The sequence below is a fragment of the Dipodomys ordii genome, unplaced genomic scaffold (genome assembly GCF_000151885.1).
Source record: "Dipodomys ordii isolate 6190 unplaced genomic scaffold, Dord_2.0 Scaffold47, whole genome shotgun sequence".
Classification (NCBI taxonomy): domain Eukaryota; kingdom Metazoa; phylum Chordata; class Mammalia; order Rodentia; family Heteromyidae; genus Dipodomys; species Dipodomys ordii.
Window position 1 is genome coordinate 3,754,625 of NW_012267263.1, and position 26,911 is coordinate 3,781,535.

At 36.5% G+C, this 26,911-nt stretch overlaps 1 protein-coding gene across 1 annotated transcript in view; it reads right to left on the reverse strand.

The window, feature by feature from the left end:
• Positions 1-26,911, reverse strand: part of Tmem131 (transmembrane protein 131) — a 184,041-nt gene that overhangs the window by 44,373 nt on the left and 112,757 nt on the right. The window contains exons 11-24 of the mRNA XM_013019812.1: positions 26,504-26,565; positions 19,671-19,779; positions 15,608-15,716; positions 14,677-14,830; positions 14,418-14,588; positions 9,649-9,759; positions 9,427-9,561; positions 7,724-7,828; positions 6,086-6,172; positions 5,135-5,287; positions 4,963-5,038; positions 4,514-4,631; positions 367-505; positions 155-264 (exon numbers count right to left, since the gene is read on the reverse strand). Of these exons, the coding sequence (XP_012875266.1) occupies positions 155-264; positions 367-505; positions 4,514-4,631; positions 4,963-5,038; positions 5,135-5,287; positions 6,086-6,172; positions 7,724-7,828; positions 9,427-9,561; positions 9,649-9,759; positions 14,418-14,588; positions 14,677-14,830; positions 15,608-15,716; positions 19,671-19,779; positions 26,504-26,565 (1,639 nt within the window). The remainder of the gene's footprint in view (positions 1-154; positions 265-366; positions 506-4,513; positions 4,632-4,962; positions 5,039-5,134; positions 5,288-6,085; positions 6,173-7,723; positions 7,829-9,426; positions 9,562-9,648; positions 9,760-14,417; positions 14,589-14,676; positions 14,831-15,607; positions 15,717-19,670; positions 19,780-26,503; positions 26,566-26,911) is intronic.

Genomic DNA, 26,911 nt, shown 5'->3' on the forward strand with positions numbered 1-26,911 from the left:
ATGCAGAAACAGCTGTTTTCCTCAGTACCTTTAAAGCAACTTTACAGATTCAGAATATATTAAAAACATCGATTACTATATTATCTACAATAAAGCTTTAAATGTGTAATCAAAACTATGGAGAATAATTTTGATTAACTAAAGTAATGCTTACCTTGAGACTAACTTATCTACAAAGACTGAAGGGTTGGAATATAAAGCCAGAGGAATAAACTGAACATAGACAGGAACATCTGCAGGGTTTTCTAAGGTAATCTCTTCTTCCTTAAACAATGCAGCAATACAAAAGGTAAAGATTTTTAGAGTTAAAAGTAACTCCTTTATAATCCTATATTTTTAAAACCAAACATCACTTTTAATACTTACTGAAGAGCAGTTTGTATTAGTGAGTGGGAACTTCAAGAACCGGGATGAGTCAAGAATGGAAGGCCAGGATAGCTCGGCAGTGATTTTTGATACTATATTTTTTTGAAGGTCTGTATTTACTTCAAATATAGCACTCAACCTAGAAAAATAATTTGTAAGAAACTGTATCAAAATGAAATATTTGAGCTTTGCAAACACAAGAAATTTTACCAAACTTGTATATTTAAAAAAGTTTATTCTGGCCCTGAAAAAAAATGCAACAGTTTATTCAGACTCGTTATTTTACTAATGATTTTACTAGATGATGCCATTATTTTGTCAAAAAGAATTGCTAACTTTTTTTTGAACTCAGAGCTCATGCTTGCTATGTAGATGACCTACCACCTGAACTAGCTCAACATCTTTTTGTGTTGGTTATTTCCAAGTTAGAGTCTTCATGCCTTTTACTTGTGCTTTTCTGTGTCAATAGGGATTATGGGTAGGCACTACTGGGCTTGGACATTGGTTGAGACAGAATCACTTGAACTTCTTTTTGCCTAGGCTGGCGTTGGACTACATGTAATCCCACATCCCTGCCTCCCAAGCAGACCTGTGTTGTTTTTGTAAAGGAGGACAAATCTGAATAGTTTTAATAGCATTAGTGCAATCTTATAAGTCTTGAAAAAAATTTAAAGTATAAATTCCATAAGAAAGTCTGGATTGTATTAGATGTAATATTTAGAAAAGGCAAGACAAACAACTTGGGGAGGTAGGGGTAAGGAAAGTAGGAGAAAATTGAGGGAAGGGGTAACAAGGTTGACAAGAAATGTACTCATTACCTTACTTATGTAACTGAAACCCCTCTGTACATTACCTTGACAATAAAAAAGAGAAAAAAAGAAAAAGCAAGATAATATGCAGGTAACACGATACTGTACGGAACTAAAGGATCTTACAGACTAGGGTAAAGATCTAGCTACCCACAGCAGGGTGCTAAGAGTATTTTCAGTAGAACTATTAAAAGGCAATGCCCTGCCTGGCATATGGATTTCCTTCTTTGATATAAAACCTAAACAAAATCCTCATGTGCAACAAAGATATCAGCTAAAAAAAGTAAAACAAGAAGGTCTGAGACAAATTAAAGTTTCATTAATTGTGGATTTCATTTATTTCCATACTTCCAAGTGTTGATAAGCCAGTTGTTTAAGACTCAGAACATATTTATAAATGAGGCTAAGGATCAAATACCAAAGTCCACTTAAAGTAATAAATCAGTTTAATGAATGGCAAGAGTAGAGGCTTTGTAAGACTAGCAGAAAAACTTCCCTGTAACATGCACATTGACAAGATAATACAAAGGCAAGGAAAACATTACATTCACTATGATAGTGGCATAGGGAGCCAGAACCTAGGTTTGGCAGTGGGATGTTGGGTAGGTGTCTGGTGGTAGGTAAAGAGGCTCCCTGGTTGCTGAGCCTAGGGCAGCACTGTGAGTTACTCCTTCTTTTTTGGGGGGCGGGGGTCCGGTCGTGGGGCTTGAACTCTGGGCCTGGGCACTGTCCCTCAGCTCTTCAGCTCAAGGCTAGCGCTCTACCACTTGAGCCCCAGCGACACTTCTGGCTTTTTCTTTTTGCTTATGTGGTGCTGAGGAATCGAACCCAGGGCCTCATGCATGCAAGGCAAGTGCTCTTCCCAGCCCCTCATTCTTAGCTATATATTAAAACTTGGGAGACTGCCTATACTTTTTAGTGTGTACTGTGGAAACACAGGACACAAAGCAGTGTTTTAATCAGTGATCTCTCTTCAAGGCTAGAAGTATCTGTATATTTATTTTAATCATTTAAAAAGCTTAGCTTTTGGGGCTTAGCTTTCTTTTGCCTTAAGAAAACGTTTCATAGGGCTGGGAAGGTGGCTCAGTGGTAGAGTTCTTGCCTTGCATGCTCGAGGCCCTGGGTTCGATTCCTCAGCACCACATAAGCAAAAAGAAAAAAGCCGTAAGTGGCGCTGTGGCTCAAGTGGTAGAGCGCTAGCCTTGAGCCAGTGCCCAGGCCCAGAGTTCAGGCCCCATGACCGGACCCAAAAAAAAAAAAAAAAGAAAATGTTTCATAGTAGATAGGTAAAACAAACTCTCGGGTTCAACTACAATGGTTTGAGAATTTTTAGTGATTTAAGCTAGAATATATAAATTCTGACAAATATATTTCAAATTTTGTAGCTGAGAACATTTTATGTAATATTTTTATGCAATATTGCCACTTTTTCTAGACAAATATTTCTCTGAAGTATATGAACAGCTTCCTATAGTACCAAGTAAGTATTGAATACAGGTGTACTGCTTTGCTATTAGTACATTTTCTACATGCTAAAAACACAATGGAGAGCCATCTGAAGGGCCCTATATGGCTTGCCACAGCCAGAACTTTCAAAGGGAGGAGGAGGACTTTCCACAAGAGACAAGACACTTGGGTCTCCAGCTGTGGAGTAAATGAAGCTTGCTTTTCAGAGGTCAGTGTCAAGTAAAAGCTTTTCTCATGCAAGGGATATATCTAAGATGAACTCTGTAGTTAACCTACAGAAAGACAACTTCAAGTAATGTCTTTGGTAAGACACTGTAATCCTGGATACGCAGGCTAAGATCTGAGGATTGCAGTTTAAAGCCAGCCTGGGTAGGAAAGTCAGTGAAACTCTATCGCCAATTAACCATAAAAAGACAGAAGTGGAGCTGTAGCTTAAGTGGTAGAGCAGAAAAGTTCAGGGACAGTATCCAGGCCCAGAATTCAAAACTCAGGACTGGCAACAAACAAAAAGCCCTGCTTGATTTTATAGAAAAGTACCGTAAGGAGTGGAGAAAAGAGAAAAATGGGTAGTATACACCTTTCTAAATAACATACAATGATATTGATAATTTAAGATATGTCGCTAATAACTCTCTGAAGATTAGACCTATTTTCTTTTTAAAAAATCATATATATATATATTTGTGTTATTTTTAAGGAGCTGTATAAAGGATTTGCCATTCAACAAAAGCTTATGACTATGATGCATCTTGATCAATGTCACTCCTTTCAACATTCTTACCCATTCCTTTCAAGCCACCCTTCCCTCATTTTTCTTAATTTTGTAGGATATACACTGAATTTTTGACTGTACATTCTCTCCCTTCTCTTCATTCTTCTACTCCCCCTTCCCTTTCCTATAAACCTATTAAAGACCTGGTTTTTTGGTGTTTATCTTGTTGAACTATGATTTAACCTTTCTAAGGAATTATATTGCTTGAGCTCCCCTAAATCTATTGTATTTCAGTTAATACATTTGCATACCACCCAAAGTATTTACTTGCTAGTGCTCTACCACTTAAGCCAGAGCACAACTTCTGTGTTTCTGGTGGTTTATTGGAGATAAGAGTCTCACAGACTTTCTTGTCTGGGCTGGCTTTGAACTGTGATCCTCAGATCTCAGCCTCCTGAGTAGGTAGGATTAAGGCATGAGCCACTGGCACCTGGCTCTTTATTTATATTTTTATAAACTAATTCTGACTTCCACATATGAGAGAAAACTTTCAACCTTTGTCTCTCTAGGCCTGACTCACTTAACATAATTTTTTCCAGGTTCTCCCATTTCGTTGCAAATGATGCAATATTATTCTTTCTAATGGATGAATAAAATTCCACTGGGTATATATACCACATTCTCTTGATTCATTTGTCCATTGAGGGACATGTGGGCAGATTCCCTATCTTGGCTATGGTGAAAAATGTTGCAATAAATATGGTTGTGCTGGTAGTTTACTATATCCTAGCTTGTACTCTTTTGGATAACTGCCCAAGAGTGGCATTACTGGATCATATGGTAGTTCTATATTTAATTTTTTGAGATGCCTCCATACTGTTTTACAGAAAGGTTGAATAAGTTTACAGTCACGCCAACAGTGTATTAGGGCTCCTTTTTAACCCATATCTGTGCCAGCATCTGTTATTTGTATTCTTGGTAATGGCCATTCTAACTGGGGTGAGGTGAAATCTCAGTGTTATTCTGATTTCCATTTCCTTTATTAGGCCTATTTTCTCAGCTGTAAAGTAATTAATACACAAGTACAGTGACATTTAGAATGCAAGATCAACTGGGATATTTCAAATCTGTGAAGATTTATACTAAATAAAGCACTTACCTATGACCTGAATTTTCCTTTATTGCCATCCATGCTTTGAATAAGCTTTGATGAGAATCCCAGTCAGCCTCCCACATATCTTCCTGCATAGCCACCCCGGGCTGTACTTTGGGTTCAGCTAAAACAAGGAAACACAAGTAATGACACACTTATAGTGGATATAGTTGTATACCTATTATCTACTTTGCAATTTTTCTTCAAATAACTTCTACAGTACCCAGATACAAGGACTTTAACAATAACAGCCTTTAATTAAATAAATATTTTGGGAGCTTGGGTGTGTTGGTACTGTATATGCCTATAATCCCAGTTACATGGGAAGTCTTAGGTGAGAGGATCACAGTCCAAGGTTGATTGTAAAAATGTGAGACACTATCAAAAAAATAATTAAAAGGGAAAAAAGAGTATTTTGTGGGCAATGAAGGAATCAGGGAGAGCAAGATACTCACTTTTGGATAGAAATGGCAAACCAATATAGCAATGATCCCCACACTGTAGCCCAGGATCAAAATAAATATTTGCAATCTATAAAGAGACACAGGAGAACTATGAATCCCTAATCCACAGAAGGACACAATAACAAGCTGTTAATGGGTATGATTTCTCAAATACATTTCAAACCTTTGACTTTTTTCCTGGTTCCAAGTCTTCTCTATTACCCCGTAATCGTTTGTAGTAAAATCGCACATCTTCTGATAAAGATTTTATTTGCTGTATCTTTACCTTCTGTGAGAAGGAATTCATAATATTTAAACTTTGATGAACTATTTTCCCCTGAAGGAAAACAAACAAACAAACTCAGTCACATATGGTTAAATTTTCTTAAGATCACATAGTTATTATGCAGAAAATAAAGAGATAATTATTTTTTAAAAAAATGAAGTCAAGAATTCAATATATAATCAAAGCAAAGTAGAATGGCAGGAAAGTGAAAGTTTACTTAAGAACAAACTAAAACTTGATGGAGATATATTGTAATTCAAAATGTGTATTTTTAAAGAGCTACCTTGAATTTAGGTTTTACTGTATATGTACTTTTTCAATGTTTTGATTCTTCTAATCTATTATGTTGTCTCTCACAGGTTACATAAGAGAGATTGTTTTTACATCTCTGAGTCCATTTCCCATTCTAGACAGTAAAACTTTTGAAGAAGGGTGTGTGTGTTTGTTTTTTTTTTTTGTGCTTGTACTAGAGCTTGAACTCAGGATCTGGCACTGTCCCTTATATTTTCACGCCAGGCTGGTACTCTATAATTTTAGCCACAGTTACATTTTTGGCTTTTGGTAATTTAATTATAGATAAGAGTCTCTCAGGCTTTCCTGCCTGGGCTGGCTTCAAACTGCAATCCTCAGATCTCAACTTCTTGAGTAGTCAGGATTACAGGTATGAGCCACAGGCACCCAGCAGGAAAGGGGATTTCTTATTCCTCTTAATGTCTTCTAAAAGAGCTAGTCCACTATATTATTTTATAATAAATGATTAAGAAAGAAAAACTGGATTTCCTGTTGAATTCTAGAAATGCAGAGGCAAAGGCAAACTTAACAAGAAAGTCTGTAAATTAAGTGTCTTACTGGAAAAGCAGAGGGAAGAACCATATGCTTAGGGAAACAGGTTAGAGAGCCCACTGCAATCACAGCCTTCACAGGAATAGTTAGGATCTGTAGAGTGAAAAGACAGACCACCATTTGTCAGTGTTTAAGTCTGATAATGAGCTTAACAATTACTACATTACTCTAGGGATTGAAAAATAAAGCTCATTTTGGGACCTGAGCTGGCAATGACCAAATCAAAACCAATATTAAAATTGCCCTGGCTACTATTTAATAAACTGTTCAATGTTTCCATAAAATATATTGAAATACAATAAATTTCCATGTACCATTCAGTCATTCATTGAAAACATACTTAATAAGACTAAATAATGGGAAAATGCAGATAGATTTTAAAAATATAGCTATTTTGTAGGTTAATTTCAAAAAGAAAATTATACTCCTGAAATGATGTAAAACTTCAGCAGCTCTCTATTTTTTTGTACACAGAAATAGATATCAACTCAATTTTTTTAAAAGTTGAACATTCTGGAGTTGAAATCTCAATTAACAATCCATTACAAATGAGTTAGAAATGAAGTGATACTAGAGGATATTTATTCTTACTTCATCCATGCAACAAAAATCTGTCTTAATTTTGAAATGTAATTTTATAATTTCTTTTTATTTCTGGTGGTACAGGGATTTGAATTCAGGACCTCAAGTTTGCTTGGCTTATTTGCTTGACTGGTACTCTACTTCTGGGTCTTTAGACCAGTTTGTTTGCCTGTTATTTTTATAGATTAGGTCACAGACTTTTCTGCACAGGCTAGTTTAAACTTTGATCCTCCAAATCTCAGCCTCTGGGTTGCTAGGATTTCAGGTGCCAGTCATTCTTGTCTGGCTTACTTCTACATCTGAATGAATAGAAAGTATGAATTCCTCTCTTTTGGACTTAATTGACACATTACCAATGAATTACCTATTAAATGAAAAGTTCTGTTTATTCTGCAGTTAGATTTCTTTCATGAGGAGGTTGTGCATATTAAATATGTAGGGGGATAAAGACAGCAACTTGTTGAATTTACCTCTCTTCCCAAAATGCTTTTAAATGTTAAATTAAAAATGTTTGTATCTTGTAGAAATAAATCCATAAAAGAGAAATACAACCATTCAAACCTAAGGATGTAAACTCAAGAAAGAGTCTATTATAAAAAGGAGCTCAATGATTTGTTTGCGCTTTGACTTAAAATGACTCCTATAATTATCAACTCTGAGAATTCAAGTTAAAGAATGGTTTTCCTACTTTGCCCTCTTTTTAAAAATTGTCAAACAGGACAATTATGACGACAGGAAGAATTGTAGACATGTAACTCTAAAGTCCTGTAAGAGGTTGTAACCATCTGGTGAGGTTCTAACAGAGTAATTCTGAATGCACTAAGGGCATTTTTCTAAGGTAGTATTTTTATTTAGAAGTTTCAGTTTTATCAGAAAAAAATCACATCAATCTTCCAAAAATGACTCAGAAGTTCAGTTTTCAGGATATGAAATGAGTATATTTAGATCTGTTTCCTGTAAAAATAAGGGGCTCTAGAAATATTTACAGTTCTTGTGTATCAGTTGAAATGAACAAAAATATAAAAAGGACTGAATTGTTCAGACCCCCAGTAAGGCCCTTACCTCATAGTCTGTGGTGATCTGTATGGCTCCATCATGAATCCCTTCTAGTTTTTTTGCATTAAGTTTGACTCTAAATACTGCAAAATATCCTGATGCTAGTATTACCTGTATGTAGTAGAAGTAACATTCATTATCTCTGAAAGTTTAAGTTTCCTATAAAAGTGAAAAGGAAGGCTGGAATGATAGAACTACTTTTTAAATCTTATTATATGCTAGTATGAAACTGAAACACTACATCATGTATAAACATCTAAAGTAATATCCATTCCTTGATAATTACACCATGTTCCACACAGAATACTGGCTTCAGAAGGAGCAGTCAGATTGCCACCTGCCAAGTCAGGAGAGGCGTGGGCCTCTTGCCAGCAGAGCTCCTGATTTCACTTTCCCTTTTCTGTGTGACCAAAGTAAGTGAAGGCTGAAGAGCTCACCAGCTAAGTCACATTAGTGACAAGTACATACACAGTTATTTCTGCTTCAGATTCTCATGGTAACTCTAATGTTGTTTAACTGGCTTTATTTTGTTAAGGTTTGTCATATTAAAAACCTCAAATTGTGGCATTCCATGGAAGCATAGTTTTTAACAAAGGACAAATAAACATAAGAACATGCACTTTCCTTTTTGTAAAATTACTTCCAAGAACTTCTATTCTAACCTAAAGATGAGATATATTTGACAGCAGGTAGTCCTACTAATTCTTTTATCAGCAAGTCTCCACTCTGAGTTCCTTTTTTTCTGTAGTGATGAGGGAAGAGAATGAGCTGCTTTTCTTCTTTAGTGTTCTTAGTATCAAACTATGTATGTTTATCAGAGTAAAAGTACATAGGGACCAATTTTTGCTTCCATGTTTGATACTTTCTTCTAGTTAATACAGAAAACCTTCAAGACCATTTTCACACAATTGACTGATTGAAAAACATTCTTCCAAATATTCAGGAAACTTTTGTTTTCTAGGTACACACAAGGGTTATTTAGTACCTATGGGAATTTCTCCTGTAATGATACCGTGTTACATAAAGATAATGACATTTTGCTTCCCATGCAACTTGTTACAATAAGGTAGACCAACCCTATCAGAGTTCAGAGGGCTGATGTAGATTATCTGTAAAGTCCTTTCAATATCACATAACCAATGTTATTAAGAATTATATAACATATTAAAGTATGCAACACAGTAATGGTCTTTTATTTGCAGTTTAGACATCCATTCTTTTTTTTTTTTTTTACTTTGGTAGTACTAGGGTCTTGAACTTAGGGACTTGGGCTTACTTTGCAGGCAGTGAGCCATACCCTTAGTTATTTATCAGGTAAGATCTGATGTTTGTGCCTGGGTGGTCTTTGATCCTTTTACCTGTACCTCCTAAGTAGATGGGATCACAGGTGTGTGCCATTGTGTCCTGCTTATTTGTTAAGATGATGGTCTCACTAACTTTTTTTTTGGTATGTTTTTTATTGTTCAAATGCTGTACAGATGGGTTACAGTTACATGGGCAAGGTAATGAGTACATTTCCTATTGAGCATTGCTGCCTCCTTTGTTTTCCCCTACAATCCCTTCCTTCCCACCTCCACAACTACCTACTCCCCCACTCCTGAAGTTGTAAAGTTCATTTTCAACATAGTGTTTTGTACATCTCATTGTCACTAACTTTTAGTCTTAGGCATCCATCTTATTATCAGTTAACAGTAAGAAAGCGTACTTACTGATGACTGGTCGGATAAGGAAGATTTTTCCAACTCTGGAAGGCTTGAAATTATTGTAGTTCTATTGCCTCTTTCTGTAGCTATAAGTTCTATTGATAAACCATCTCCTATGATATGCCAACTTTTTATAGCCAACTATAAAAAGAGAAAACATGGAAGTGATTATCACAACACAAGTATAAAACCCTTAAGTGTGATTTAGAATAAAAACAATTTTTTTACCTCAATTGGATTGCTGTTTATAATCGCAAATAAAATGTTACTTGCTTCTGTAGCACTCAGTACTCCAAAATCTATGAAACGTTCTTCTATTTTGGGAGGTAACACAAAGTACTAGAATGAGATAAAGGAATTGAATTAAATATACAGCTATCTTTGTGTTATAGCATGTTATCAAAAGGAAGTGATTATAGTAAGATTAGAGTTTCTACTTTTTTTTGCCAGACCTGGGGCTTGAACTCTGGGCCTAGGCACTGTCCTTGAGCTTTTGTGCTCAAGGCCAGTGTTTGACCACTTGGGCCACAGCTTCACTTCTGTCTTTTTGTGGTTAACTGGAGATGAAAGTCTCACTTTTCTGCCAGTGTTGGCTTCAAACCAAGATCCTCAAATCTCAGCTTTATGAGTAGCTAGTATTATAGGCATGAGCCACTGGAGCCCGTAATTTCTACATTTAATGTATACATACAGAGATAAAATACAATTAAGAACTTTGTACTAATACAATCTTCTGACCAACTAGGTATGGAAACTGCCTCTCAACAAAACAGCCACTTCTCTTCTGAAGTTACACAAAAGAAAGAGGCTAAATACTGGGAAAGGTTACATGGAACCCCTGATGATTAAGCAAAAAAAAAAAAAAAAAACCTGTGGTCTCACTGGACACTCACATATGAATTATAAATAAGTCATAACTGAAACAAAATACTGAAGGACTGGGATAATAATTAGACTCCCTTCAATTCTATGATTGTTAGCCCAATGAGCCCCCTTCCCAAAGCTTAGTATGCTACTTCCCCCTTCCACAGCTTGGCATGCTCCCTTCCTAGGCAACACGAGGCTCATTTAGTAAAGGCAGTAAGTAATCAGCCTCCAACACCTTCTACCTTGAGATGGCACTTCTCTGAGGCAGCTACCACCAAATAAGGCAGCAAGAGCCCCTTAGAGTGACCTTCAGGTCTGGGCAGCTACAGAGCCCCTTACTACTGGTGCAGCAGCCATAAATCCTAGTCTGCCATGATGAAGCCCCTGGTCCACGTGTTCACTCTCGGGTCTCCGCCTCCTAGCCCCTCCTAGCCCCAGTAGGTTATATAGGTCACCTCAGACAATAGCCTGCACTTCTCACTCATCTCTTGTGAGAAGGGATCTTTCCGGTCCCTTTGCTGGCAATATAACTTTTCTTTGTTTTTTTTGTACCTGGATGTCTGCATAGTTTTCTGGCAAAGTCTAATTTACTCTAACAATGATACTAATTGATGTTGACTTGCTGGAGCATTACATATGTCCTATCATACTTTTAAACTTTCCCAATAGCTTTATGCCTTATCTGAAGTTGTTTCATTGTTTGCTCTCATAACATCCAGATTTTTTCCCCCTGGTTCATTTTTCTATACTAGGAGGACATTTATTCTTCCTTCTGTATTGTATTTGCATGACTCTTTCCTAATGTATATACTTGCTTAATCCTTACTTCCATTTTTCATCTGGTTGTTGTTTGGTACTTCCTGACTTTGGTCATTTCTTCCCTACAAAATTGCCTCTTTAACCTTCCTTATACATCTTTTTTCTATTATTTTTATTCCATTTAGTTTTTTTTTTAGATTTCCCATCATTGCAACAATTTAAAAGCAAAACCAAGAGAAAGCAGAATGTGAGAAACACTTAAATGGAATTTGTAACTAGAGGAAGTAACTGTATTATAAGGAGAGATGAGTCAATGACAGCTGAAATATACTAAGAAGGAAAATTCCACAAGTAAACAATTCATCAGGTTTCCAAGTGCATGCCATTCTGCATAGTGCAACAAAATCTTGTGTTATCCTGGTTTGGGATGTGAATTATTCCTTTCTCCAACGTTTCTGTGCTATACATACTATTCATTTGTCAGTTACTAGCTGTTCGGGCTATTTGCCTGTTGTTGTGTTACTGTACCTGTGTTTAAGAAACTCTTATTTTGCAGTGTTTCTAGCAATTCAAATATGAAAAAGAGAAACCATAAAGTATTTCCTTAAGCTGAATGCCAGTGGCTCATGCCTGTAATCCTGGCTATTAAGGAGGCTGAGATCTGAGTTCTGTAATCTGAGGCTCATGCTTTGAAGCCAGCTTGGGCAGGAAAGTCCATGAGACTCTTAAACTACTCAGAAATAGTCAAAAGTGCTGTAGCTCAAGTGGTAGAGCACTAGCTTTGAGCACAGAGAAGCTCAGGGACAGGCCCTGAGTACAAGCTCCAGGCCCAGCAAAAAAAAGTATTTAAGTGAAAAAATAATAATTTAATTACAATATATTGTTATAAATCCTAGTTTATTATTTATTCTTGTTAATTTCTTTTTTTGGGGGTGCCAGTCCTGGAGCTTGAATTCAGGGCCGGGCACTGTCTCTGAGCTTTTCTTTTGCTCAAGGCTAGCACTCTAACCACTTGAGCCACAGTGCCACTTCTGGCTTTTCTGTTTATGTTGTACTGAGGAACTGAACCCAAGGCTTCATGCATACTAGGCAAGCACTCTACCACTAAATAATATTCTAAGCCTGTTAATCTATATCTTATTGTGCTTAATTTATATATTAAACAATCATTCCTAACCACAGAAAAAAATTATGTATAGTTGGCTCTCCTTATCTGTGGGTTTCACATCCATAGAATTCACTGACTACATAAAAATATTATACTATTTAATAAACAAGACTTATGCATCCACAAATTGTGACAACTACAGTGGATTCTGGAGCCAAACACTCTCAGACAACATGGATACTCATTGGGGGGACTTATATATGTCCTCTGACAATAAGGAGGTAGATACTGTATCTTGAGAAACTGACAAGGAAGGAATTTAGATTACTTTGTGAGAGCTTAAGAGAGTGCTATACAATTACCTAACAATATCTGAGAACAGAAAAGATGGTTTTTAAAGGCAGATAGTACTATAAATTCAATGTGATACCTATCAATATCCCAAAAACATTCTTTAATGAAATAGAAGAAGCAATCCAAAAATTCGTATGGAACAATAGAAGACCTTGAATAGCAAAAACAATCCTTAGCAGGAAGAACAGTGTTGGAGGAATATCAACACCAAACTTCAAACTCTATTATAAAGCTGTAGTTATAAAAACAGCTCGATACTGGCACAGGAACAGGTCTGAGGACCAATGGAATAGAATTGAAGACCCAGACATTATTCCACAGACCTATGGCCACCTAATCTTTGATAAGGGAACCAAAATTATCAGATGGAAGAAAGAGCCTCCTCAACAAATGGTGCTGACAGAATTGGCTATATACATATAAAAACTAATGTTAGATCCATATATATCACCCTACACCAGAATCAAAACCTCAAGGTAAGAGCAGAGACCCTGAAAATATTACAAGAAGGATAGGGGATATGCTAGGGCTCCTTGGCACAGGTCAAAACTTTCTAAAGCAACACAACAAATCAAAGGCTAGATAAATGAGATTGCATTAAGTTACAGAGATTCTGCATGGCAAAGGACACAGCTAGCAAGATAAATAGAAAGCCCACAGATTGGGAGAAGATCTTCACTAGCTGTACAACAGACAAGCCTTTGTCTGTTGCATACCTAGAACTCAAAAAATTAAACTCCCAATAACAAATCCTGAAAGAAACCTTCCCCCACCCCATTAATAAGTGGGCTAAAAAATTAAAAAGAGACTTCTCTGGAGAGAAAGAATGTCCAATAGACACATGAAGAAATGTTCAACATTTCTGGCTATTAAAGAAATAAAATCAAAACCACATTGAGATTCCACCTCACCCCAGTTAGAAGGGTCATTATCAAGAAAATAATAAAAGATGCTGGCAGGGCTGTGGTGGCAATGTAAGCTGGTTCAACTACTCTGGAAAGCAGTATGGAGGTTCCTCAAATGACTAAACATCACCTATGATCCAGCAATCCCACTCCTGGGCATTTATCCAAATGATCACAAGCAAGGCCACTCTAACGCTACTAACCCAACTCTGTGCATTGCAACATTATTTACCATAGCTAAGATATGGAACCAACCCAGATGTCCCTCAATAGATGAATGGGTCAAGAAAAAATGGTATACATATACACAATGGAATTCTATGCTTCCATCAGAAAGAATGACATCACTCCGTTCATAGGGAAATGGAAAGACTTGGTACAGATCATATTAAGTGAAGTAAGCCAGACTCAAAGAAACATAGGCTCCATGGTCTCCCTCATTTGTAATAATTAAGTGTATGTCTAGGACAGTCTTAGCAGATGATCACAATAGCTCAATAGCTATGTACATATGACCATATAAAATGATGGTAACTAAAATGAACTCCAAGACATGGAGACAACAGGTCTTTTTTTTTTTTTTTTTGGTTGTTGTCCTTGTTGTTATCAATGTACTGTATCAAGTTCTTTCTTTTTGTTTTATTTCATTTTTCTTTTTCCTTTGGTTTATCCTGGCAATCACTGTCTTTGATTCTGGTACCCTATGTCTTGTATATACATTTATCTGATTTCGGAAAGGAAAGGGGAACAACAAAATGGTGAATTGAGGACAAAGGATGACCCAATGCAAAAATGATACTCACAAGACACTATGTTGGATATGAACTTTACAACTTGAGGTGGGGGAGAGTAATGGAGGAGGGAAGGAATAGTGGGAGAAAATCAAAGGAGTGGGTAACAATGTTGGACAAGAAATGTACTCATTACCATACTTATGTAACTATAACCCCTCTGTACAGCATTTTTATAATAAAATTTTTTAAAAAGGCAGATAGAATACTTACATCTAAAAAGCCTGTGTACACCCGTACTGGTAAGTGAAATTTAGAAGCATTGGTAATAAGTAAAATGTTGTTATCTATGTGCATGGATGATGTGGATGGCATAAAAAACAGGGTAAAAATGTATCCTGATTCATTAGGAAGAATTAAGACTGGTTTGCTGAAGTTGTGAACCTAGGTAATGAGGGGGAGAAAAAAAAGTGTCAGTACCATTTAGTTGTTAGAACAGTGAAATAAAAAACACGAGGATTCCTAGACATACTTTAAACATTGTTTTGGCCTCTTCTGGTAGCAACACATCATGAATGAGGATCGCAAAACTGAAAGTGTTAGTAAGGTAAATTGGCCTCTCCACAGGATCAGCAGGACTGTCTCGGATGTGAAATAATGTTGCAGCATGATCAAATCCCAAATAACTATTTAGAGAAAACAAAAACAAAATAAATCATTTTTATTTCCACATGTTAATGTAAAACCTGTTCTTTTGTTGGAATAATTTACACTTAGCCTTAAGGATTATAATCATATTAGAACTATAGAATATTGTAATGTGACTATACAATTTAGAACAAGACATATCTTACAAAATATTGCAATGCAATATTAAGAACTATTCTTCAATGAACTACATATAACAAATAATCAGGATCAACAATGACCCAAAATCTTATCATGTTTATCAATAACAGTGCAACAAGCCTTGTAAAAATATATACCTACCAACTTGCATATCAATAAAACTCATTGGTTGAAGTATAATTAGAAAATGATTTACATGTTACTATCCACTTACAAGAATAACTCTAGATGTGCTTATGAATTATAAAGGAATACTGATATTTTTAACTCACAAAATACTTGAGTAGCAAGCCACAAAGACTTACATGTTACAAAAGAAGGATAGAAAGAAATGGTTCAAGTGCTTTATTATTTTCAAAAAAAGTATCAGATTCACTTTTGAATAAATAATTACAACAAAAGTCATACTACCACACTTACTTTTTTCTTCTAAGAAAGTAAAAAATAAACAAGATACAGGATTTTTTCTTTCAGCTACAGTTGTACTTTTCATCAAGAATCCTTTGAGTTTAGATGAACTTGGGTATGATTTTTCCTACTAGGTTACTTAGTAGGAAAACGGAATTCACTGATTAGCAAAAAAGTTATAAAGCTTACTTGAAGAATAAACTCACCCATCTAAGACTTCTGCTTGATACGGTATTTCAAGTTTAGAGTAAGTCTTTTCCTTTGCTTTAACAGTTATTTTCCCAGAAAACTGAGATGGCTTTTTTGCCCTCGAAGCTGAAAAAAAAAAAAAAAAAGAAATCTGTCTTTTTTTTTTTTTTTGTGCCAGTCCTAAGGCTTGAACTCAGTGCTTGGGCCCAAGCTTATTTTGCTCAAGGCTTAGTGCTCTACTACTTGAACCACAGCTCCAATTCTGGCTTTTTTTCTGTTAGTTTAGTGGAGATAAGAATCTTACAGACTTTTCTTTCCAGACTGCCTTGGAACTGTAATCCTCAGATCTTAGCTTCCTGAGTAGCTAAGATTATAGGTGTGAGCCACCAGTGGCTGGCTTCTTTTTCTTCTTCTTTTTTTTTTTGCTGGTCATGGGGCTTGAACTCTGGGCCTGGGTATTGTCCCTCAGTTCTTCATCTCAAGGCTAATGCCCTACCACTTGAGCCACAGCGCCACTTCCAGTTTTCTGGTGGTTTATTGGAGATAAGAATGTCATAGATTTTTCTGCCCAGGTTGGCTTTGAACCGTGATCCTCAGATCTCAGCCTCCTGAGTAGCTAGGATTACAGGTGTGAGCCACCCAGCACTTCTTTTTTTTTTTTAACTACTAGAAAATAAGTGACTTCTGTGGACTGAAAAAAAAATCATTAAGAAAAATAGTAAGTAAGTTACTCTCTATAGCCACATGTGTTGAACAGCTTTACTTAACTCCAGTGTGGGTTTTTAACCTCAAAACTATGGACATTTTAGTCCAGTCTAATTCTTTGTTTTAGGGACTATCTTGTGAACTGTAGTATGTGTAACAGCAACAAACCCTCTATTTTCTAGGTCTTAATAGCATCCCTCTGGCTGGGACAACCAAAAATGTCTCTAGACATTACTAAATGTCCCCCGAGAGGCAAAACTGCCCTTCCCTTGAGAACACTGGTTGACAGTATAGCAATAAAAATAAAAAACAAAAAACAAAAAACATTGCTCATATAAGCAAAGATTTGCTATCTAACACCAATAAAGTAGTGTGATGCATGCAGAGATCGAGGGTAATGAGCTCTGATTTCTCAGTTTAGCTAAGCCTAAGAGCAGTGTGAATAAGAAATCAGATCATATCATCATAAATTGCCTCACTGTGGAAGCAAACCTTTAGGTTTTTATAGTTTTGAATAATCCCACCTGGAATTATATAAACTGATTCAGTGGATCTAGCCAGGGTATCCATTTCCTTTCAAAGCAAATAAAGAACTTCTTCATTTTTATCCTCCTTTTAAGCACACTTGCATTTGTGAGAAGAATTTACATATGAGTTTAGCAAATGTGGATAATCCATTTCAGGAAAATAAAGAACAAAGAAAGAGTATGGCACTTAGTATTTGATCATGGTAACTAGGTTTTTAAAATTCCCATTAAGCCTCTTATTTCTTTTTGCTTGCTAGCCATTTCTAGGTACTTTTAAGTTTTCATAATTTGTCTCAATATAAGGCTGATTACAAGGGCCATAATTCAGACCTTTTACAGTAGCATGCCATGTTAAATTTTAGCACATGAACTGGTTAAAAAAAATCTCAGAAAACCGGTTAAAAAAACAAGTGATTTTGTTTTTTGTCAGCCATGGGGCTTGAACTCAGGGCCTGGATGCTGTCCCCAAGACTCTTTGTACTCAAGGCTAGCCCTCTATACTTGCCAAAGCACCACTTCTGGCTTTTTTCTGAGTAGTTTATTGGAGATAAGAGTCTCATGGACTTTTCTGCCCCAGCTGGCTTCGAATCATGATCCTCAGATCTCAGCCTCCTGAGTAGCTAGAATTATAGGGGTGAGCTACCAGCACCTTTTTTTTTTGATGAGGAAGATACTTATTAGATAAAACATTATAGTTAACTTACATAAGGTATAGTCTAAAGTAAAACACACTTTCTGATTTTCACAGCAATTTCAGAAGTATTTTTTGTTGGGCCCTGGAGTGGTAGTAGCTGAACTGGAAAGTGGAGGTGTTTCCCTATGACATTAAAATCACTTTTAAGTTGGAGTGAGGTGGCTTACTACTAGAATTCTAGCTACTTGGCGATGGGGAGAAGGGGAGAAGAAGAAAAAGGATAAGAGATGAGATGAGAAGAAAGAGGGATATATTTATTAAAGAAAATATATGTGGATTCTGGTGAGATCAGATTTAGTGTGAGGAAGGGAGGGGAAGGGAGGAGGATTTACTTTAAATTCAGATCCAAAAAACCCCCCACATTAATGATTCCATATTTATCTCAATGAAGATATTTGCTGCAGTGCCAATAAGGAACTAAAGGGGAAGAGCCTGGCACTCTAAAGAATGGGAGAGTTATACTGTACAAGTGTGGCCAATGAATAGTACCCTGTTCCTTGGGTTTAAAATTCAAAAGGTGAGTCACCCTAAGTGTTCTCAGGTTCAGGAATTACTTTTAGTCACTTTCTCTTCTGTATGTCCCTGCTGATGCTGACAATTATTTTCACAAATGTGGTCCTTTAGCAGCATAGAGTCTATTTACCACAGATTTGGAAGTAACTATAGCTTCAATACCCCCTATAACACGAACTCTTGACATCTGCATTATTAAAGTGCACTGTCTATCTAATTTTGATTCCTTGGGAGTTCTTGCTGGTCCTAACGCTAGCACAGCAATGATCAGTGTCACTGATCCAGATCCCCTCTGGAACTCTCCAGGGATGAGGAGTAACACCACAGGGGTTCTATTATTCTCATTATACCACAGGGACTGAGCTGCAAAATGTGGGTTCTGAGCAGACATGGCTTTATGAAAAGCTGAAGTTTCAACTTCACAGCTTCTCACTTGCATGGGTCCCTATGAGACAGGCCCTATTCAGACTTTTAGTTCTCATTTAATATAATTTATACACAATTAAGCAGCTGCTAAGTCACTATTTAAAAATTCTGTGACAGCAAATTCAGTAAGTTTCCATGAAACTAGGCAAAACTGAATAAAAACTGGCTGTTAAAATTTGGATTAGCTGGACTCCAGATTACAGGATTACAGGCTCACATCTGTAATCCAGCTACTTGGGATTGTGGTTCAAAGACAGCCAGGTAAGAAAGTCTGTGAAACTGTTATCTCCAATTAACTACCCAAAGAAGCTGGAAGTGCAGATATAGTTGGAGAGGTAAAGTGCTAGCTTAGAGCAAAAAAGCTCAGAGACAGAGCCCATGTTGAGTGCTGCCAGGATAGGCATATATATACACACACACAAAATCTGGGCTAACATTTCAAATGACAGAATATACATATTTGAAATAATAGCTAAGAAGGAATTTCTGTCTTCCATATAAAAGTCAGTCTATATAAAAAAAATTACAATGCTACAGATACTTTTGCCAGCAAACATAAATATGCTTCTGAAATTTAAATACAATAGTTCTTAATTACAAAAATTAATACTTCATAGTTAAGGCAAATTAGAACATATTGCAAATTTATATATAGCCAATACACATACACATATATAATTTTGTAAACTGGCCTAACCAGATTACAAAAAATACCCCAACTCTAATGTATTTGTTAATGTTGATCTATTACTAATACTTTTTTCCCAACTTCTAACAGTGCTTTAGCTTTATGAAGTTAGTCTTTTCTTTCATGAGTCAATCAAGTAAGAGTTTATGATGGTTTATGGGGGAAAAACATTAATGTAAAATCTGACTTAAAGAGTCTGAATTTATCTATTAATATGTTAACATAGCTGTTTTTTAGCTTATCAAAATAACATCAGTGTATTAAAGAAAAATAAAGGTAAATACAGGCAGGCGCTGGTAGCTCATGGCTATAATCAGAAGGCTGATATCTGAAAACTGTGGTTCAAAATCAGCCTGGGAAGGAAGTCCATGGGACTCTTATTTTCAAATTAACCACCAGAAGAGCTCCAAGTAGAGCTGTGGCTCAAGTGGTAGAGCACTAGCCTTGAGCAAAAAAGCTCAGGGACTATGCCCAAGCCTGAGTTCAAGTTCCAGGACTGGCACACACACAAAAAAGCAAATACTTACCATCAAAACTAATGCTTGCAACCTTGGTGTATTTACTTTCAGAAGCTTTTAATGTAATTGGTTTAAAATGTACCGTTATAGCATCATTTTGTGGTGTAGGTCGAACACTCTACAAAGAAAAAAATAGCATTAATTTGGTGTAATTGATTAGGCATTTGTCTATACTATAAAGTATACTAGAAAAGAATAACAAAAATTAACTTTTATAATAGCTTTGAGTGAAATATGTGAATTGGGTAAAACTTCAAAGTCATTTCTTTATATTTTTATGAAATAAAATGATGGGTACAGGGAGAAAAAGTATGACAGATGAGAGAATAGAAGAACCTAAAGATAAACATACAACTGGGTTCAAGTTTTGTTGGCACTAGGGTTTGAGCTCAGGATCTCATGCTTACTAGGCAGGCACTCAATCACTTGAGCTACTGTGTCATCCTCTTTTTGAGTTGGTTATATTTGAGATAGAGTCTTGCTTTATGCTCTGCCTAGATTTTAAACTTCCGATTTTGCTTCCTCACATTTCTGGGATGATGTGTGTGCACCTAGCATTGGTTAAGATGGAGCATGGCAACCTCATTTTTTTGTTTGTTTGCCTGAGCTGAACTGGCCTGATTTCTGCCTCCCAAACAGCTAGGATTACATGTCCCAGACACCAATTTGGCTTTAAAATATTTTTTAGAAGGTATTTATTTCCCAAATGAATGTGTAATTCATATAACATGGAAGGTGACATGAGGATAAATTAAGAAGTGGTCCCTCTTGAAGAAATTCATAGCACAAATATAATACCAGACTGTCTAAAGGTAAAGGATGACATTAATCTAGGAGTGTCCCAGTGTGGACAGGGCTATTTTGCAAAATTTGTTCCTCATAGCATAGTCTCTTCATCTCTAGGGCCTGACTGTGTGGGTAAGATATGCTGCTGTTCAGGAGTAGGGCTACATTACTAGTTAGGGAACTGAGCAGTGAGGTACATTATAGAGATGTTTAACTTGAAAGAGGTTTGATTGCTTTACTCCATTCAAACAATGGAACTTCAAATCACAGAAAAAAAATCCCACAAAAGGTCTTTATTTTTATAGCATACATAAAGGAATAATATATTCTAGGGTTGGGAATGTAACTCAGTGGTAGAGAGTTTGCCTAGCATGTGTGAAACCTGAATTTGAACCCCAGCCCACAAAAATGAAAAACAAATATTTAAAAAATAGTTAGGGACTGGGAAGGTAGCTCAGTGGTAGAGTGCCTGCCTTGCATGCATGAGGCCCTGGGTTCAATTCCTCAGCAACACATAAGCAGAAAAAGCCGGAAGTGGCACTGTGGCTCAAGTGGTAGAGAGCAAGCCTTGAGCTGAAGAGCTGAGGGACAGTGCCCAGGCCCAGAGTTCAGGCCCTACAATTGGCAAAAAAAAAAAAAAAAGCTGGGTGCTGGTGGCTTACACTTATAATCCTAGCTACTCAGGAGGCTGAGATCTGAGGCTCACGGTTCAAAGCTAGCCTGGGCAGAAAAATCCATGAGACTCTTATCTCCAATAAACCACTAGAAAACCTGAAGTGGCACTGTGGCTCAAGTGGTAGAGCAAATGCCTTGAGCTGAAGAGCTGAGGGACAGTGCTCAGGCCCATAGTTCGAGTCCCACAACTGCCAAAAAAAAAAAAAGTTAATTTTTATTCTCATTAACAACAAAGTAATTCAATTGGAAGGACTTCAAAGATGTTAATCTCTTTCCCTATTGTACAAATGAAGGGAACTTACACTATAGAGAATGGTGTTCCAAGGAGTGGAACTGGAAACCACATTTCCTGACTTTATCCAGGGTCCTTTTGTTTGATGTCCCACTGCACAAATATGAAATTGTGGTACTGCATATGAATCTTGTTAAAAAATCTTCCTTTATAATTTACTTTGAGTCTTAACCTTGGTCTCAACACTCTAAGGCATGTGTCAAATTTTAGAAGGTCCTTACAAACTTGATGTCAGTCTATTATTCTTTGTAGAAAAGCACACTGTTCTTTTCTGTGAAATTTATCAGGCATGCTGATTAAAACAGGGACAGCAGTCAGGTCCAGCAAGTTATCCTGGCTTCCTACCCATCCTTTGTGCAACAGAGAAATCTGCCCAACTAAGTATTAAAGGGCAGACTCCTAAAGGCACAATAAGCATCTGAGAAGAATGTGAAGAAAAGATCAGTCCCTTTTGCCTTATGTCTGTCATTGCAGTGAAAGGAGGTTAACTGTTACAGTGACTGTAAGTGCTGTCAAGGCAACTCCCTCAGCCTTGCTTTGGGGTTAGTCTTAAGTCACTAGCAAGTCTTTACAAGCCTGCAATGAGTAAAAGACAGTCCTTGCTAATGCCTGTGTTAGAACTGTTAGTCTAAGTTGCTGGCCTTGGACGCAGCATTTTCACTCTTTCGTCTGCCTTTGTTTTTCTTCTTTGAGAATGTCCTCTTATAAGCTATTGAATTTCAGACAGGCTGGGAGTTGAATGATTTGCTCACAGCACTATCTTCACTTATCAATGTTTGCTGTTATTAGCAACCACTTAAATATTTTTTCCATTCTGAGGGGTATGTGTGTTTATTATTGACAACTAAAAATCGGTTTGAATTGTAAAAATAAACTACAAAGGTAAGAATGTCTAATTTGCTTTTATTATTCTACTATAACAAACTAATACTTTTTTCAAAGAGAAGAAAAACAGTGTAGAATACGTATGAAAAGCCAGAACTAACAGAAGTATAAGCAGGAGTAAGCTGTCCACACTCAGGTTCATTTCTTGCACCTGTAAAAAATATGCTAGGGGACTAGGGTAGATTTTTTATGATCCTATTTACAAAATTTTGTGATTCACTGAAGATGATGATGATAATGATGATGTTTTTTGCTTGTCCTGGGCCTTGAACTCAGGGTCTGGGCACTGTCCTTAAGACTCTTTGTACTCAAGGCTAGTGCTCTACCACTTAAGCTACAGAGCCATTTTTGGCTTTTTGTGAGCAGTTTTTTGGGTAAGAGTCTCATAGTCATTTCCTACCTGAGCTGGCTTCGAACCACAAGCCTCAGATTTTAGCATCCTGCCTGAGTAGCTAGGATTACAGGCATGAGACACCAGCGCCCAGCTAAATGTTAACCTTTTTTTTGGGGGGGGGTAGTAGGGGAGGTTGTTGTTGGGGCCTGAACTCAGGCCTGGGTACTGTCCTTAAGCTCTTTTCCTAAGGCTAGTGCTCTACTACTTTGAGCCACAGCTCAAAGCATTTAAAAATATTAGTCACTTTTATCTTGAGATCATGATTTATCAGAGTTATTATAAAGATCTGAAGTTAGCCAAAAACTTTCACAAATACTGTCCCTGATTCCTTCCTTGTTGTACTGAATATAAGGCAGCAACAATGGCACCCTGACCATGCTGAGGTATTGAAATGGCAGTTTATCAGTAACTACCATAGCACTTTTTGAATGTTATCAGCCTGTATAAACCCATGCAAAAAAATAACTAAGAAATGTTTTTGCTCAAATAGAAAGAACTTAGAATAGATGGTGAAAAAGATCTTTTTCTTATATGAAATATACTACTTCAAGATTTTCCATACCAGAGGAAAATTTTACATTGAATGTTAGTATCTTAAAATATATTGCATTAGAAGCAAACAAATACTTAATTGATAATGCATGGTTTATATAAGTGGTCTGAATTACTTATTCAGTATCAATAGAGATAAACTTAAATCAGTTAACACACATTTTCTAAAGAAACAAAAACAAAGCAAAACAAAATATCTAAATAGTGGTTAATTCTGCTGGCTTAATATCTGGCTTACTCAAAGATAATAAAGAACTGGAGCTAGCCACAGCAGAACACACTAGCCTGCAATCCTAGCACTTGGAAAGCTGAGACAGGAAGATCACAAGTTCCAGACCAGTCTGGGCAAAACAGTGAGACCCTGTCTCAAAAAGAAAATCAAGAGCTGGGTGCTGGTGGCTCATGCTTGTAATCCTAGATAGTCAGGAGGCTGAGATCTGAGAATCATGTTTTGGAACCAGCCTAGGCACACAAGTTCTCAAGATTCTTATCCTCCAAAAAAAACCCAGCAAAAAGCCAGAAGTAGAGGTATAGCTCAAGTGATAAGTGCCAGCCATAAGTGAAAAAGCTGGAAGAGAGGGTGAACTTAAGTCCCAGTACAATGAAGAAGAAAGGATCAAAACAAGACAAAACAAGTGGAAAATTATGGCAAGATTCTCAGGAAAGGCAGCTTGCAACTATGTTCTAAATACAGTTTCAGCCTTTTCTCAGGATATTCAGACTCAACTAACACCCAGAGACTCTCAATTGGGAGTCAAGAATCCAAAAAAAAAAAATTAAAACTACTTACAAAACAAACATGGAAAATATCCTTTTAGTGTATAACAATTGTATTTTGTGCATAAATTAAAGCAGTTATGAAGATGAAATTGCCAGAAAATAAGTAAATTTTTTGATTCCTATTCATCTATTAGCAAGGAAACTTTATACAGACTCTTTTTAAGATATCTCAGGCAAAGTAATTCTGTACAAATACAATATTAATGTTCTATAAATGTTAGAATAACCATTCCCCTACAGCTCTGTCATAGACAACTTCAGAATAGCTTGAAGGTGGGTACCTGTCTGTTACCAGGTTAGGTACTCATCTATCAGTAATCCTATATTGAGAAAGACAATAGTATTTAGAAAGAGACTAAATCCCCTGAAGGAGAATTTATAGGCTTTGGGTGTTAAATAAAATACATACATATGTAAGGACAAATGTAAATATATAGACTTACAGCTCTATATTTTAATAGAAATATTGGCTATAAAAATGATATGTTCTTCAAGACTTGATTGCTAAGTACCAATATATTTCCTCTCTCTTGTTCCTTTCCCTTCTTTATACCTTTTGCTGAGGACTGAACCCAGAACCACACACATACATTCTACCTCTCAAGACTTAATCTTTAACTTTTAAATATATTGTCTTATAACTTTGGAGTTTTAAAAAATTTTTTTATAGTTGAGTATGTCACTTTTTTAAGCTTCTGTATTTAGAAAGCTAGGACCAATGCAAACAAAGCAGACTCAGCGTTGCCATATAGAGAGCTAGGATCTATGCGCCTCCCAGAGTTGTATATAACAAGGCGATGCATATAATGAAACTAGCATTAGTGCTTGACCTATGACAAGGGCAAGAAGATTCACTTATAGTTTATCTTAAAACTGCAATTGAAAAAAAATGAAGATGGGGGGGTGGTGTGTGTGTGTGTGCGTGTGTGTGTGTGTGTGTGTGTGTGTGTGTGTGTGTCTTTTTTTGTCAGCCCTGGGGCTGTCCCTGAGCTTCTTTTGCTCAAGGCCAGTGCTCTACCACTTGAGCCACAGTATCACTTCTGGACTTTTCTGTTTATGTGGTACTTAGGAAATGAACCCAGGGCTTCATACATGCTATGCAAGCACTCTTCCACTAAACCACATTCCCAGCTCATTTTTTTTTCCATTCACACTCTTAACTGTCAGTTTCATTTTTCTATAAAATGTTTACTGGAAAAGAAATTTCCTTCAGTCCATATACTGTACTGAAGGACCAGTTTGCTTGACAATTTTCCATCAAATCCCTATACCACATTAGAAAACTTGGCTAGAGGGAAGAAATGGTATATAACATCTCTCAAGACCTGGCTTGAACCACATCCTATCCTCAAGGAAGGTCACTGTGTATTACAATAGGCCAACTGAATGATTGTCTCTTGTTTCAGCCCCTGCAGTTTATATACTCTCCTCTCTCTGCTCTCTACTCTTCCAGGCTGACAGTAAAATATGGGTTAGGCTATAGATGGACAAAAGTGCTCAAGCCCACATGATGGATAATTTTTTAGTCTTCTGACTTTAGATTCAAGCAGCAGTACAAGTTGTAACAACAATGTTCTGATTTTCTTTTCCATTATTCCCTATGAATGTGTCTTGGGGCACTTATCAGGGACAGAGGCTATGGGCCAAAGTAAATTTCAGATGCCTTTTATCTGTTGGCTGAAACCACCTAATAGTATAAGCCCCACTTCATTATTAGGTACAGATATCATGTGCTCTGTGTATGAAGGAAGAGAGAAGACTAGTTTATAATATACCTGCCAGTTAGAAATTATGTCTACAACAGAACGCTACCATTACCTATCATATTTCTTTGCCTTATTATTATTATTTGCTGCCAATTCATTTACCTATTTTTACTAATCCATACATTAAGTCTGTTTTTTGATGCTAGTCCTGGGGCTTGGACTCAAGGCCTGGATACTGTCTGAGTTTTTTTGCTCAAGGCTGGTGCTCTACAACTTGAACTACAGCTCCACTTCTGGAGTTTTGGTGGTTAATTGGATAAGAGTCTTACAGAGTTTCCTGCCAGGGCTGGCTAACATTCAAATCTCAGCCTCCTAAGTAGTGAGGATTACAGACTTGAGCCACCTCAGCAAAACCCATACCTTAAGTCTAATAACTTTATGGAATCCTTATAACCTGTTGCCCAACCATCCCATTGTGAAAGCAGAACTTTGATTTATTATAATCTTTAGGCCTCTTATGTAATTCTTTTTCGATATCCTTAAGAGCGTTGGTTAAAACCTGGCTTAGAGATGTTCATACACTTTCCTCTCATTCTTACACTTCAGGCAGTGGGAGGTAGACTAGGTTTCTCACATCATACTTAGACTTAAGAGTCTCTAGGCTATCATTAAGCCCTTTAGAGCAAGGGCTTAATTATTTCTAATTCTGTTCTGAGATTTTTTTTCCTTTTCATTTTAGAAAGAAAGAGAGAAAGAATAAATAAAAACTTACTGTTATTGGTACATCTTTTGTTCCTGAATTTAATAAATGAAGATTTAAAACTTTTGGTAGGTCTGTTAAAATGAAGGAAAAGGAATATTTCTTAAAAAGCTGTGATTTATGGCAAGTTAGAATTGTTTTCATTAGATAGCAAACTGAAGCTTCTCTAGAATATAAAATATAATAACAATCACATTAATAAAAGAAACATTAGGAAGAAATCATTTTGTCCATAAGGAAATAGTGTACTAGAAGAATTGCTCCCTCTTAAAACAATGACCAAAATAACACAGAATAATAATTCATATTTAAACAAATGTTCAATATAACCAATGGGTGAGGAATGCAATACACTAGGATACTACTTTCTGCTTCAATCTCCACTTAGGAGATTCAAGTTATCACCTGACCTCATTTTCC